Raw genomic sequence first — 13626 nt, 5'->3', positions numbered from 1 at the left:
TGAAGGAGATCTAACTCAAACGTTTAACATCTATTGACTACTTTTTATAATCTCTGTAGACGTGAAAGGGGAAGAGACTGAAATAAATATTATTTACTGAGAATATCACGTGATAATTTAACATTTCAACAACACTCCAGAAGCTGTTTGTAAAAGATAAACTTTGTCCATTCAGAAGAAAGTGTAGCTTTTATGAAGCCAGTCCAAAAAGGTTTTGGCGTTTTTATTTTTGTTTTATTTTTAACTCATTCTCATCTTATCTGGATCCTATCTGCAATGGGAAGGCCCAGCACTTGAAAGAGGGAGAGACAGAAATCAGATGGAACTGACACTTGATCTCATCTCTAATGCAAAACATTACAAAATTAGGTCTGTAAAATGATACACTAAAAGTTAAGTTTCCTCCAGAGGCTGCAATTTTATTTTTTAAAGCAACAAATTAACTGTTAATTTACATGAAATGGAAAGAATTTATTTCCTCAGATATACCATTGTTAATGAAATAGAAATGCTTCTGGCCATTAAATCCTTAATACAAAAGTAGGTACCAGAGGGAGAAATAGCATGGAACGAATAGGGATAGGTTCCTACATCACATCACAAAAATAAAATAAAAAAGAGCTGTTTCCTTATGTTTCAGCAGACTTTTTACTAAAGAACTAAAGATATACACATATGAAATGAAACAAACATTGCATAAGTAAACAAAAACACTGGGAATCTTCAAGAGAGCACCTCAAGGCTTCTTCCAAAATACTTCCAAGTATGATTTTTTTCTCTTTCACCAGTCTAATTTTCCATTTTAGCGGCCATACTTATAGGTGTATGCTTCTTTTTTTAATATGCTTGGGTAGCTGCTGAGGCTTATCTATTCTTCCATTTTCTCTCTCTTTTCCTGTTAATCAAGCTCAGTAAGGGATTCCAAAGGCAGCTACTTTTCTATCTTGCCTGTTGTAAGGGGCATACATGGCTACAATTGGGTTGGTTAGATTAGAATGCTGCCCTTTCCCTGCTCAAGCTTTATTACATGGTTTAATACAGACATCTACAACTGAACACCAAAAGTTTATGTTTCTCCAGTCCTCCTTCATCATCATCCAAATGCCAATGCTGCTTCTAGCTAGACAAGGAGGAAAGGGGGCTGAGAAGGCATGAAAAAACCTTCTTTCTCAGAGGCTTTGTTAATTGAGGTATGCCTGTAATATGTTACTCTATATTATAGAAATAATGTGTTCGTGACATGTTGCTTGGGGGGGGGATATGAATTATCATAGTTTAGTGTAGTGGTTTGAGCATTGGACTACAACTCTGTAGACCATGTTCTGAATGCTTGTTTGGCTATGGAAACCCACTGGGTGCCATTGGGGAAGTCACACACTCTCAGCTTCAGAAGACGGCAAAGGCAAGCCCCATTACATCCAATTTGGATTACTGTAGCACACTGTACATAGGGCTGCATTTGGAAACTGTAGAGCAGGCACAAAACCTGTCTATAATCCCCTTCTTGACACAGCTTCTTCACTGGCTACTAGTTCATTCTGGGCACAGTTTAATGCACAAAAACAGACCATCTGAAACTCCAGCCCATCTCACCTTTTGATGATTTGGAAACAAGACAAAACTGATCTGGTTTTTTAAAAAATAAATAATTTATCCATGTTGGAGGAGGCATGTTTCTTTGGGAATTACAATATTTACATATCATGCTTACTGACTGCAACATCAGGGCACTAATACAGCTGTAATACCATATTTTGTCTTTTGTTGCTTTTCAAATATATGTTTAATAAAATCCATTAGTTAGTATTTGCAAATAAAATTCTAAGCCAAGGAGGACATCAGTTATGGTAATGTGTTTTAAATATGCAGAATTTTAAAGAAAATATTAACTTCAGGTATTGGTACATGTGAAAAAAACTGCATGGCCTTTGATGTCACTGATTAAACAACTTTTGCTTCTGGTTTTTCTAATGAAAGAATAAGTGGACTGTAACATAGCACAATTCAGTTACATACCAATAAATAGTTCACTGAGATCCAGGCACTAAAATGTCAGTCTGTGCTGAATGATTTTTATAGACACATAAATATGAGCGTAAATGCCAAATAAATACACACATTTAACCACATTCCAAAGAATATTTGCAGAGCCAATATTCACAGTAGTTTGTGGTTATTTTAGCATCATACTTTAAACAGATATAAAATAAGCAAATGAGCTTAAAAGCCAATATCATTCTATTTAACTATTTATCTGGGTAATCTTGCAAAAAATCCTTCTTGACAACGAGACACATTTTAATCAAGCGATGCCTCCCCATAAAGAATTACCTTCTCCTGTAGTAGTGCTATTTTCATTTCTAAATCTGTCATTCTGTGACATGGCCAAACTTTCAAATAAACTAGTTTATAAGTTCCATGAAAGGTCAGAAAACACCCTCTAAGAGGTTATGGTGCATTGTTCGCATATATTAAATATTAACAAAATATACTAATTAATTATACTGATTTTAAAAATAAGAGTAGAACCATGAAAGTCAGGCAAAACAAATCTGCATTCAAAAGTTTTCTTGTTAACAAAAATGGGATTACACTGAAGCTGGCAATTTTAATGTTAGTTTCGAGAACATTTTGATTGGTGTATGTTCTCACGTGGTATTGCAGTCTTACACTGCGAATGTTTCTGTTACGTCTGATATAAACAAGAATATTTTGTGGAATTACAGAAATGTTAATGTAATTTGATCTATTTTGCTGCCATAAACAAGTATTTGGACAGTACTCTATCACTTATTACTTAAAAAATATGACTAACCTGTATTATTGTTAAACTTAGTTTTCTTACTAAAAGAATTCTGTGCCGGGAAGGAGGAGATAGAAGTAGTGATGAGGTTACTACTTGACACACAACAGCAAGTGACATATTGCTCAATTTTTTGTAAGGAACACCAAGATCAAACATTATGCAAGTTAAATTTCCTTGAAAGGTTCCCAGCAGGAGTCTTCCTTTTGGTTTGCACAGAGCTTGATTTCCTTTCACCCACAAAAAAAGTCTCACCCAGAATATCCATGTGCCACTAACACTAAGCAGCACTTCCTCAATCACTTATTTCCAACAATTTATGGATGATCAGTGGCAAAACCAAGCAAAAAATAATGAAAGAATGCAATGAAGCGTTCTTGAGACATACTGGTTTAGACTTCCTACTCATTTCTGTGTCTAATATTGGGGGCCTGATACAAATTAGTCACAAGGGGGGAAGTCATCTGGTCATAAAATACAGTACATGGTCACTTTTATGTAAGTTTGCCAAAAGGGACATAAACCAGGACAATTTCAAACTGTGACACAGGATAGAAGTATATTAAAACAATCTTTGTTCCTCCTCTATTGTGCTGTCATGTAGCTCAGCTTTATAGATATCCTGAGCAGCAACACGGGCCTCTTCACTTCCACCTGGCCTACCTAATTAATTAAGCAAGGAAGTTACCTCAAATTTTTCTACCATTTGCTTTTATTATCAAAGAATCTCTTTTGATGTTCTCCAAGTTAACCTCTTAATCCACAGACTTTTTCTGGTGTGTTCCAAACACTGAAATGTCTGGATGCTTTACATAATTGCTCAGGATGTTGCTGTCGCACATAGTAAATTTTATGCCAGAAAAACAACAACAACAAAAAAGAAATCAATATTAAAGCAACAGCAAGGAATAAAACCTTTAAAAAAATAACGGTCTATGATCTTGTAAAATTTATTTATCAGTTTTGACATTCTGGTAATATAGGCTTTACATCTTCAGCAAAACAAGCTCAAAAATACTGTAGGAGTAATGGTTTTGTTAATATTTCAAGTATAACCACAACCAGGCTATGTATAAGCATGGCAGCTGTCCCACAACTAAATAATACACAAACTGAATGTACAGACTTCTTATTTTATTATCCATTGAGATTTCAACACACAGGCTGCAATCCAAAGAGCTACTTAAGCCAACACAGTAGGTTTGTAATGTTTTATTCCCTTTAAACAGATAGAACATATCCACATCTCCTGACATCACAACTCCCACTAGCAGCTAACTCAAGTCATTGAGAGTCAGTAAGACTGGAGAGAAAAAGCAGAGATACAGATATTCAGAAATATGGAGAGCATAACATTTTGCTTGGAGGACCCCAAAATATGCAGAAATATGAGGAGTAAAGGAAGTACTGTACTGTATATACTCATGAATAAGTCTAGAAATTTTAGTCAAAAAATTGACCCCAAAAACTTGGGTCAACTTATTCACAGGTCAATATAAGTACTGAACTTTTGAGCCATTCCCTTTCTCTGAATAGTGGTAAAACGCAAAAGCTTAGTCCATCCTGGGACCAGCAAAAAGAAGCATGCATCCCCTCTGCTCTCTCATCCATCCAGCCTTTAGGATGAGCAGTTATGCCTGACAGAATTCATTTCCTTTCGCATCATCGTTTACATCTTTTGTTGCATGTCCTTAAATTTTACCCTTGGCTTATCCATGGGTCATATTAAAAGCCATAATTTTGGCCCCAAAACCTGCCCTTGACTTACACATGAGGTCAACTTACAGTCAAGTATATACGGTAAGCAGAAAAAGAGCCCCCACCCCAAAACAAACCATCTCTATGACACTCCAATAAGCTAGGAGTTATAACTCCAGAAGTTATAGAATGCAATGCAAAAGAAAGTGGGGGAGGAATACAAACAAGGATGTTAACTGGCCTTCTTGAGCCCTTTACAGTTTATAATATGTTGAAGAGATCGTAACTGGTTGGATCTATAAACAGAAGAACTGGTGTCAGGTAATAAGGACATCTGCTATATTTTGTTACAGGTCTACTGATCATAAGCTATTTTTAAAATTGAAGGGTGTTTCAAAATTAAATTGCCATAAAGCATAGTTGACTGAAGGGAGGATTGTTGCTGCTTGAGAAACATGTTTGTTCACATGCTTGTATCAAGAAATTTTACATATCTTTATAACATGGATTTTGGACAATGTGCTGGATCCAGACAACCAAAACAAACCATGCTGCTAGTTGTCTTCCATAGGGTCTTGCTTAAGACTGCACAAAGAATTACTGTATTATAATTAAGAGTCTATACCAGTTGTCACACGTCTTTCTACTCTCATAATCTCTTTGGTTTATCTTCACTTTTCTGACTCTAGCAAAAGTGGAAGTATTTGTGGAAGACATTTTCTGCAAGGGACCTTGCAACTCATCACCAAGAATCAGTCATTTCACATAACAGGCAGACTCTTCCAAACAGGAGCAGTTGTTTAAAAAATCTTGCAGCATACAGATACTGTATAATCATTAGATATAAACTAAAGAATTAGATATCAGATATAAACTAAAGAATTAGAATAGCAAATATTAGACCTTCAGGATATAGTTCCTCCTTATTTGTATTATGGGATTTTAAGCTTTGTGCATCATTCTAAGTGTATGAATAAGTGAAAGGATGAATTCTACAAATAAGTCAAAGTAAAATAACTGGATAACTTTCAATCATCAAGACAGCGGCTAATCACCAAGACTATAACAAACTCCAAAACTGTTAACAAGGTAGATGACTACTGAAAATAAACATTCAGAGTGAAGATTGATCTGTCTATATTTACAGTTTAAGGAACATGGAGAAAAGTGCAGACCCAATAAAAAATTAAACAGTGGACTATGGGGAAAGGCCATTTAAGCAAGCCCCCTTTTAAAGGGGTGCAGTTAACCCCCTTGGGCCTAAAATATCCTGTCTGAATTAACAGAATGGTTTAATTAAATCCCTAGACAGCGAATTATGTTTAGTTTGAATTTTAGAACAAGAGCTGAATCCATCCGTGGTGAATGGCCAATTTCCGTATCTGTATCTCTGTGTAATATTCAAGTGCTTAAACAAACCTTTTGCCCAAGGGTATAAATGGGAGCCTACTAGAGGAGCCATATGCCATCAAGAATGAATGCCATCAATTAGAATGAAAAAAGAAAAAGAAAACAATAAAGTTACAAGCAGCTAAATGGGGGGATTAATCCTATTAAAAAGAACAGAAAATATTAGTCTAATTGGCATAAACTTTACCAAGGCTGGCTGTACAGTAGGCAAGTTGTGCTACAGCTTCTTATATAATACTGTATATTACATTTACAGGGAAATAAAATAATAAAATGTAACAGGACTGTAGCTGGGTAGTAATCAAAGGAGAGAAAGTACATCCCTTCACGACTGCAAATTTAACATTGCCTATTGAATAACAATGGTAAAGGGATTAAGAAAAGTCTGTAAGATAAACATTTTCTCCCCTAAGTCTTCACCAGTTGTGAATGTCTCTGCCAGTCTTAATTCTAACTTGAACATTATAGATATAGCCATACTTAACTATCCAGGAGACATTCTGGATGCCACTATGGGGACAATGTTTACAGCCAGCATAAGAGCAAGAGCAAGTTCATTCATGATAAGGCAGGAGCAATGGAATCTGCAATTCTGCAGGAAATGTACATTCCTCAATAGGATCTCTTCTCTATATTCATGGTTAGAGGATCAGCCTTGTCACATATGTTTCAACCTCAGTTTTGAGAAACTGAGGGGTGAAACAGGTGGTCAAAATAAGCAGGTTTCTGGCCGGTTTCAAGGTGAGGCATTTAGAAGACGCACACCTCCAAGCTCAACAGAAACTGCTCCCAAGCCAGGCCACAGGGAGAAAAGCCAGACTAAAAAGGAGCTGGACTTTTCCGTTTCTTCCCGGAAAGTGCATGCCTTTGCTCATACGTATAAATTCTGCGGCGCCAGAGCGGCTCTATGCAAACCCTAACACAAATTGTGCACATAAACACCCCATCACAGAAGTGCATTTAGAAGGGACGGAGCCGTCGTACCCAAGTGGTGAAGTTGGCAATGTCCAAAAGAGAAACTGTGACACCTCTCATGGAGATAAGTAAAACATACACAAACAAACAGTCAAAGAGGGGGCATGGGGTGAATCAGGGATGAAGAGAGGCATGACTCTACCTTGCCAGCATCTGTATGGGCACACCTCTGCTCCAATTCCCTGTCCCAGTGGAGCACTGCACATGCAAATGTGTGCAGGTTCACAGGGCTGGCAGTCTAATGGGCTGGCAGTCACCAGTGGTTTGCTCCTGCAATGGTGCGCAGGGATGGTGAGGGGAACAGTAAAAGAAAAGTACCCAGTGGCGTGGCTTGAAGCCATGCCGTGCAGTCATGACATGCGCACTCCAGGCGCCTTGGGAGCCGACAGTGTGGTTCGTGGGGACTTTGAACACTTTCAAAGGTAGCTTCAAGCTGCTTTTTCCTGCCTGCCTGCCTGTTTTGTTCCTGATTGAAGAACAGGAGACTTTTGAGACTCATTTGCAATAGATATAACTGGAGAATTACAGTTATATCTATTGGTATCTGCTGGGGTTTGGTTCCAGGACTCCACTGTGGATACCAAAATCCATCGATGCTCAAGTTCCATTAAATGCAATCGCAGAATAAAATGATGTGAAAACAAACATCTGCTTTTTGGACTACACACACACACACACACACACACACACACACACACTTTCAAGCCATGGATAGTTGACTCCACAGATAAAAAAACCCATACTTATTTTCATATTCATAATGATTGCCAAGTTTTCTTGTCGGAGTGTACAAGACCTAGTGATGCTTTCCTCAAGCCCAGTCTTGGCTTTTAGATTATTCAGATATTTTCCAAAAGCATAACCCTGTGCCAAATCTCATTTTTTTGTACATTTTCACACTTCAGGCCTATAAAGATGTTCCTTTAACAAAACACCACATTGCCAAATGCATTACGCTTTCTAAACTGACTTAATTCTTTTGCCTATCATTTAACACTTATCAGATTTGAATCATTTTTATCATTATGTTAATTACTTTCATTGAATGGGAAGAAAGAGTGAGTCAGAAAGAAGTCAGCCTGAAGGAAAGTGCATACTAGGTTTTGGGATTACAAACTATTAATCAAAGGTGGGGAGGAGAAGAAAGAGGGGAATAAAGGGCTTTTCAAATGTTATCAAGCTACTTATAATAAAGTAAATCATGTTCTGATCTAGTCAGTTCAAAAGTCATTCATTTCAACACTATATCTCAAAATGTTTTCTATATATTCTGTGGCAGCATTTTCCAAATGATCAGGAGAGCTTAATACTGTAACACCTTAAAAATACCTGAGTTAGAGGCCTCTAGGACCCCTGTATTAGTCATTCCAAGTTTTCCAAGGATGAACACAATAGAAATAAATCCAGGCATGCGATCTTACATTACTAAAATGATAAAAAAACAAGATCACAGTTTCCTTTATTTTGCCATTTTAAAGGAAGACCACTAAAATAAACCAAAGAAGAACTCAATACATCTTAGTGTATGAATTAATTCACTGATGTCTACTCATCAATTTATCTAAACATTAACTACTATTCCAAACTGATAGGCAGTCAATGTACAGAGCCAGAAAAGGGGGGGGGGGGGGGCAGTTACAGAACCACCAAATCCAAAACACTGCCAAGTATATACCAGACAGAACATGGTTAAATGGGTTGGACTGCAGAAAATACTTGACCACAAAGACAGTATGGCACTGCATATACAGACCTGATCATTCTTCCCAGAATCCACCACAACTGGCCCTGAATACACACTGCCATTTACATAATAATAATAATAATAATAATTTGTTTTATTTATATACCGCTATTCCAAAGATCATAGCGGTGAACAGCAAGTAAGCTAATTAGCAAGTAAGCTAATTTGCCCCCAACAGTCTGGGTACTCATTTTAGCGACCTCGGAAGGATGCAAGCCTGAGTCGAGCTTGGGCCCTTTTGCTGGTCTTGAACTCGCAACCTTGTGGTTTTGAGTAAATGGCTGCAGTACAGGCATTTAACCACTGCGCCACTGCAATGCACAATTAAGTATCAGCTGGATAACTAAAAAGAAACTGGAATGTTTACACTAGGGGAAGGTTGGAGCCTCCAGTCCACCGCCATTTGCTGTGCTTTTGGTGCGGCAGTGGTGGCGGCGGGAGGAGAGAGGCCTTCTAGGCCTCTCTCTGTTGGTGGGGAGGTTGGGGCCTCCGCCGTTTGCCATGCTTTTGGCGTGGCAGCAGAAGGCCTGAGCCTTGAAGCCTCTCTTGGCTGCTTGGGGAGATCTGGGCTGGGGGAAGGTTGGGGCCTCCGCCGTCACAGCTTGCCGAGCTTTCAGTGCAGCGTTGGGCAATCTAGGTGCGTGGCTCAGTTTTCTTGGAAAGTTTGTACAGAGAGGGTTACTTTGCCTTCCTCTGAGGCTGAGAGAGTGCGACTTGCTCAAGGGTTTTCTTCTTTTGGTTTGTTCAGAGAGGGTTTGCCTTCGCCTTCCCTTGAGGCTGAGAGAGTGTGACTACCCCAGTGGGTTTTTTAATGCCCAAGAAAGGGATCAACCGTGGTCCTCCTCCACCGCTGCCTTCTGCTGTGCTTCCTCAGATGCATTTAGTCTCAGAGGTAAGGCAAAATCTCTGTGTCTTTGAATTCTATTATTATTATTAACTGAAAGAAAGAAGTTGGCAGCATGACCTTTCCTAAAGTCTGCTTCCTCAAATGCATTTAGTCTCAGAGGTGCAACAAGATCTCTATAATATAAGCATTTATATTAATGGTTTTTAAAACAAAATATTAATGTTTTTGGCTTCTAGTTGATTGTGTCCTCCATTTTTCCTGAATGTCCTACATTTTGGCCTAATTTTATCCTACATTTGTCCTACATTTTGACCTAATTTTTGTCCTACATTTTTCTACATTTTGTTCCAGTTTGGTGGTAGCAAATTATGGCAACCTCACCCACATGGGTCATTAAAACTAACTCAAGATAAACCAGGCAACAGAGCTACAGCCTGGTAATATGTTGGCAGGGCCTAATATAACTTTTGAATATCTTAATAAATAAAAATAATAAGATTCTATCCACTGTAGAGGCACCAGATCCAATCTAATCCTGAAAGCTAAGCAGGATTGGCCCTGGTTAGTACTTGGATGGGACACTGCCAAAGAATCCCAGGCACTGGTGGCCATATTTCTGAGTATTTGTTGCCTAAGAAACCCTATGAAATTCATTGGGTCACCATAGGTCAACGGGTGACTTAAAAGTACATACACACACAATAGCTTCAGCTAAATAAATCCTTGGCCAAAGAAGGCAAAGCCAAAGTGAACCCAATGCCAAATTCTGGTCCAAATTATTAAGTACTAGTTACATGTGAGGCAGGATCAGGTACTAGCTATTCAGGTCAAAGTGCATTCACAATGAAAGCTCTTGGTATTTAATCAACAATGTTTAAACACACATTGAAAAAATGATAAATGGGATGCCTGTTTGTCTATTGTTATTGCCAAGTCAATTTCTATAATCATTTAGCATACATCCAACAGCTTTAGCATAGGTTTTTAAAGCAACCATTCACATTATAAACACAGCTTTGCTGAATGCTCATTGTGTTTTGGCATCACATTTGTAAATTTTATTTCCACGTACCTTTTTTAAGCCAGCAAAACCTTCTGACTCCAGAAAAAAGAAAGCAAAGGGCATCAATACAAATAAACAAAGATTGGAAAATAGGGAAGCGAGGTTCCATAAACCTAGACAAAACAAAACAAAAAGGTACATGTTACATTTGATGGCTGTAGAACCTTTAAAGCATAATAGAAAAATAATCTTATTATTAACATCATCATTATTAGTATTATTATTAGGCATTAAAGGATTCTGAAAGAGGATATTTCCACAAAACCATCATTCAACTATAGTAACATATTTATTTCTAAAATGTATTAAGTCTGCAATAGGTGAAAAAGAGGTACATTTTCAGCACAGGGATTTTAAAAGTAATTAAATTTTTCTTCCTTGCCAGCCAATATGAAAGACCTCTGAAACAAGGCAAACATGTTCTCTCTTTTGGAACATGGGCAAATAACTGCCCTCGCTTGGATTTGCCACAGAAGAGTGAGTAATCATGCCTTAAGTATTTCTTTCTATTGCTGATGAAAGAAGCTACAATGTATGAGGTATTTCATTAGCAACAACACTACTTTTGTCAGCCTAACTTGGACACTATCTCAGTTTTAAATCATTTAAGAAAACTGCAATTAAGTATTTTCCCAAGTCTGATAAAGCCTCACCCTTGCCTTTAGTACTTTGAAGAACAGAAAGCAAGTCCTGTGTTGTCTTGTATGTGTGTCGTTTACACTATATTCTACCACCACCTGCTGGTCACACACAACACCGCAAATGCCTCCTTCACATTTGACAAGCTTGCTTGAAGGATGCCTCAACTACTTCTCATTTCCTACAGTTTTGAAACTGAGCCAAGTGTATCTGGTGTCAGACATGTTTTAAAGATTATTCTTCACTTCAAAAGGTTATCCATTTTGGACCTCAGAAACATTACAAAGGAATGACTGATTTACAGTCACTACTGTGTTAAGCTTAATCTCCACTAGATATTTCCACTGGGAAGAAGCCTAGATGTGCTAAAAACAATGACAAATTCAGAAACAGCTAATTTGTACAGAACGTTTCCATATAAGTAAGTTGCAACAATATTGTGTCAGGAAGAAAGCACATAGTCCTAGCATCATTTGATATAAAATATCAAACATTTACAACAGTAATGCTAGCCTTGGCTATAATTATTAAACATAGCATGCCACAATTTTACCACCTCTGAATGACTAACGACTCCCCCCCAAAAAGACAAATTCAACATTTAAATAATTTAATATAAATTAAAATGATGAGACATCTCACATTTGTTTGTTTGTTTGTTTGTTTGTATCCTGTTCTTTTCCCAGGACTGGGACTCATTACACTGAAATTCCAAGTTGTTAGTAGAAATATACTTAGTGATTCAACTAATTCACATAACTATATGCTGACAATATGATTTTCATGATCTAAGAAATAATTGGATGCTATTCTTTACAAGTCACTGATTTATTTATCACACAAGTAAACTATTGTATTTCAAGGAGTTCAATGAGCATACACTTTCGCTTTCCTCCACCTTTACTTTTAGCTCCACAACAATACTTCAAGTTGTACTTAGCTGAACTGGCTTAGTAGGTATTGAAACTGGGTGTCTCCCATCCCAATCCCACTCTCTAACCACTGCAATACATTGACATTATCACCTTTCAAACAAGGAAGACAATTTCTACCTTACATAGTGAGTAAAATAACCATAATACCTCACCGCAACATGAAGTGACAAATGTGACAGCAGTCTCTACATGCATTGCCATACATCCTTCATTAAACAACACACGTCAAGAAGATGTTTCAACCTTTTTGAACTAAGTTCACCTTCTTTATGTTCCTCCTCCCAACTCAACACCAGTACTTTATTTTACATGTCACAGCATAAGGATTCTCAAAGGCAGACATGTGTTATCCAGGGCTGCCTGTGAGATGAAGTAACACACTAAACCAGTAGAACTGAGAAAGCAGCAAACCAAAATACTTCTGGTGGATTCATAAAACTTAACCAAGGAATTTATTATTAGAACAAAACACCAGTTCTTCTTTCCCCATAAGAAACCAGAATATAGTATACTAGTGATGCCATATCCCCACAAATCCAGTAAGAATTCTACGGTGAGGGGCATTCAGTATTATATAGATTTCAATTTTAAAATACTTAAAATACTATTTAACTGAATCTAAGAGCTTATATGTACAAACTCTAACCACCACAAGACATTAGTGCTATCACTCTCCTAAGGAAAACATTCCCACCCTGCCTTCCATGATGAATAAAATAGTCTTCATACCACACTGCATACTGCACCATTTATTGCTGATGCTGTGTACCTGACAAGTCATTTCCGACTTATGGCAACCTATCACAGAGTTTTCTTGCCAAGTTTCTTTCTTTTTTTTTTCTTTTTTTTTTTTTGGGGGGGGGGGTTGCAATTGCATCATCTGGGTCTGAGCGTGTGTGACATGCCCAAGGTCACCAAGTGAGTTTTCATGGCTGAGTTGGGATTCCAACTTCAGTCTCTGGAGTCATAGTCCAATGCTCAAACCACTACAACCATGAAAAACTGTTCATTATAAATTCAACTACCAATATTAAAATTATGCAGTACTAACCATGAATTAGAGAGCCATTTAACCACTGAATATAGTAGCTTTGTGGAAAAGAGAGTAGGATCTCATTGCTGATTATGGAGAAAGGTAAAAGAAGGACGGCACCAGCTGAAACTGCAAGAGTAAATGTACTCAAGAACAGTCTGGAAGTCAAAAACAAGCATGATTGTTATTGTTGATGCAACAGCTCAAAAACTAAAATTAATTTAATGCAAAACAGCACTTTTTTAAAAAAAAAGCTTAAATACATGATTAGCAACACACGAATAAATTATTCTCATTTTTTTACATCCAACATGTCAAGTTTAATTTAAGAAACAGAACAGAGGGGAGGAAATGTTTGATTTTAGCACCCAATGCAACTTTTCATACAGTTTGTTAAAGCTTTAATTAAAGAGTATGTGAAGGAGAACAGGGGAAATTACTATTAGGAATGAAAAATATTAAGAAAAGCAATCCTTTAA

The 13626-nt window shown here is 37.4% G+C and overlaps 1 protein-coding gene across 2 annotated transcripts in view; it reads right to left on the bottom strand.

Moving 5' to 3' along the window:
• LMBR1 (limb development membrane protein 1) overlaps positions 1-13626 on the bottom strand; it is a 73506-nt gene that overhangs the window by 35324 nt on the left and 24556 nt on the right. For both annotated transcript variants that reach the window (XM_089533565.1, XM_089533566.1), the window contains exons 4-5: positions 13166-13305; positions 10550-10653 (exon numbers count right to left, since the gene is read on the bottom strand). In XM_089533565.1, coding sequence (XP_089389691.1) covers positions 10550-10653; positions 13166-13305 — 244 coding nt within the window. The remainder of the gene's footprint in view (positions 1-10549; positions 10654-13165; positions 13306-13626) is intronic.

The sequence above is a fragment of the Sceloporus occidentalis genome, unplaced genomic scaffold (genome assembly GCF_023333645.1).
Source record: "Sceloporus occidentalis isolate IW3139 unplaced genomic scaffold, rSceOcc1.0.p SCAF_7, whole genome shotgun sequence".
Taxonomy (NCBI): domain Eukaryota; kingdom Metazoa; phylum Chordata; class Lepidosauria; order Squamata; family Phrynosomatidae; genus Sceloporus; species Sceloporus occidentalis.
This window is presented reverse-complemented; position numbering and strand designations above follow the sequence as displayed.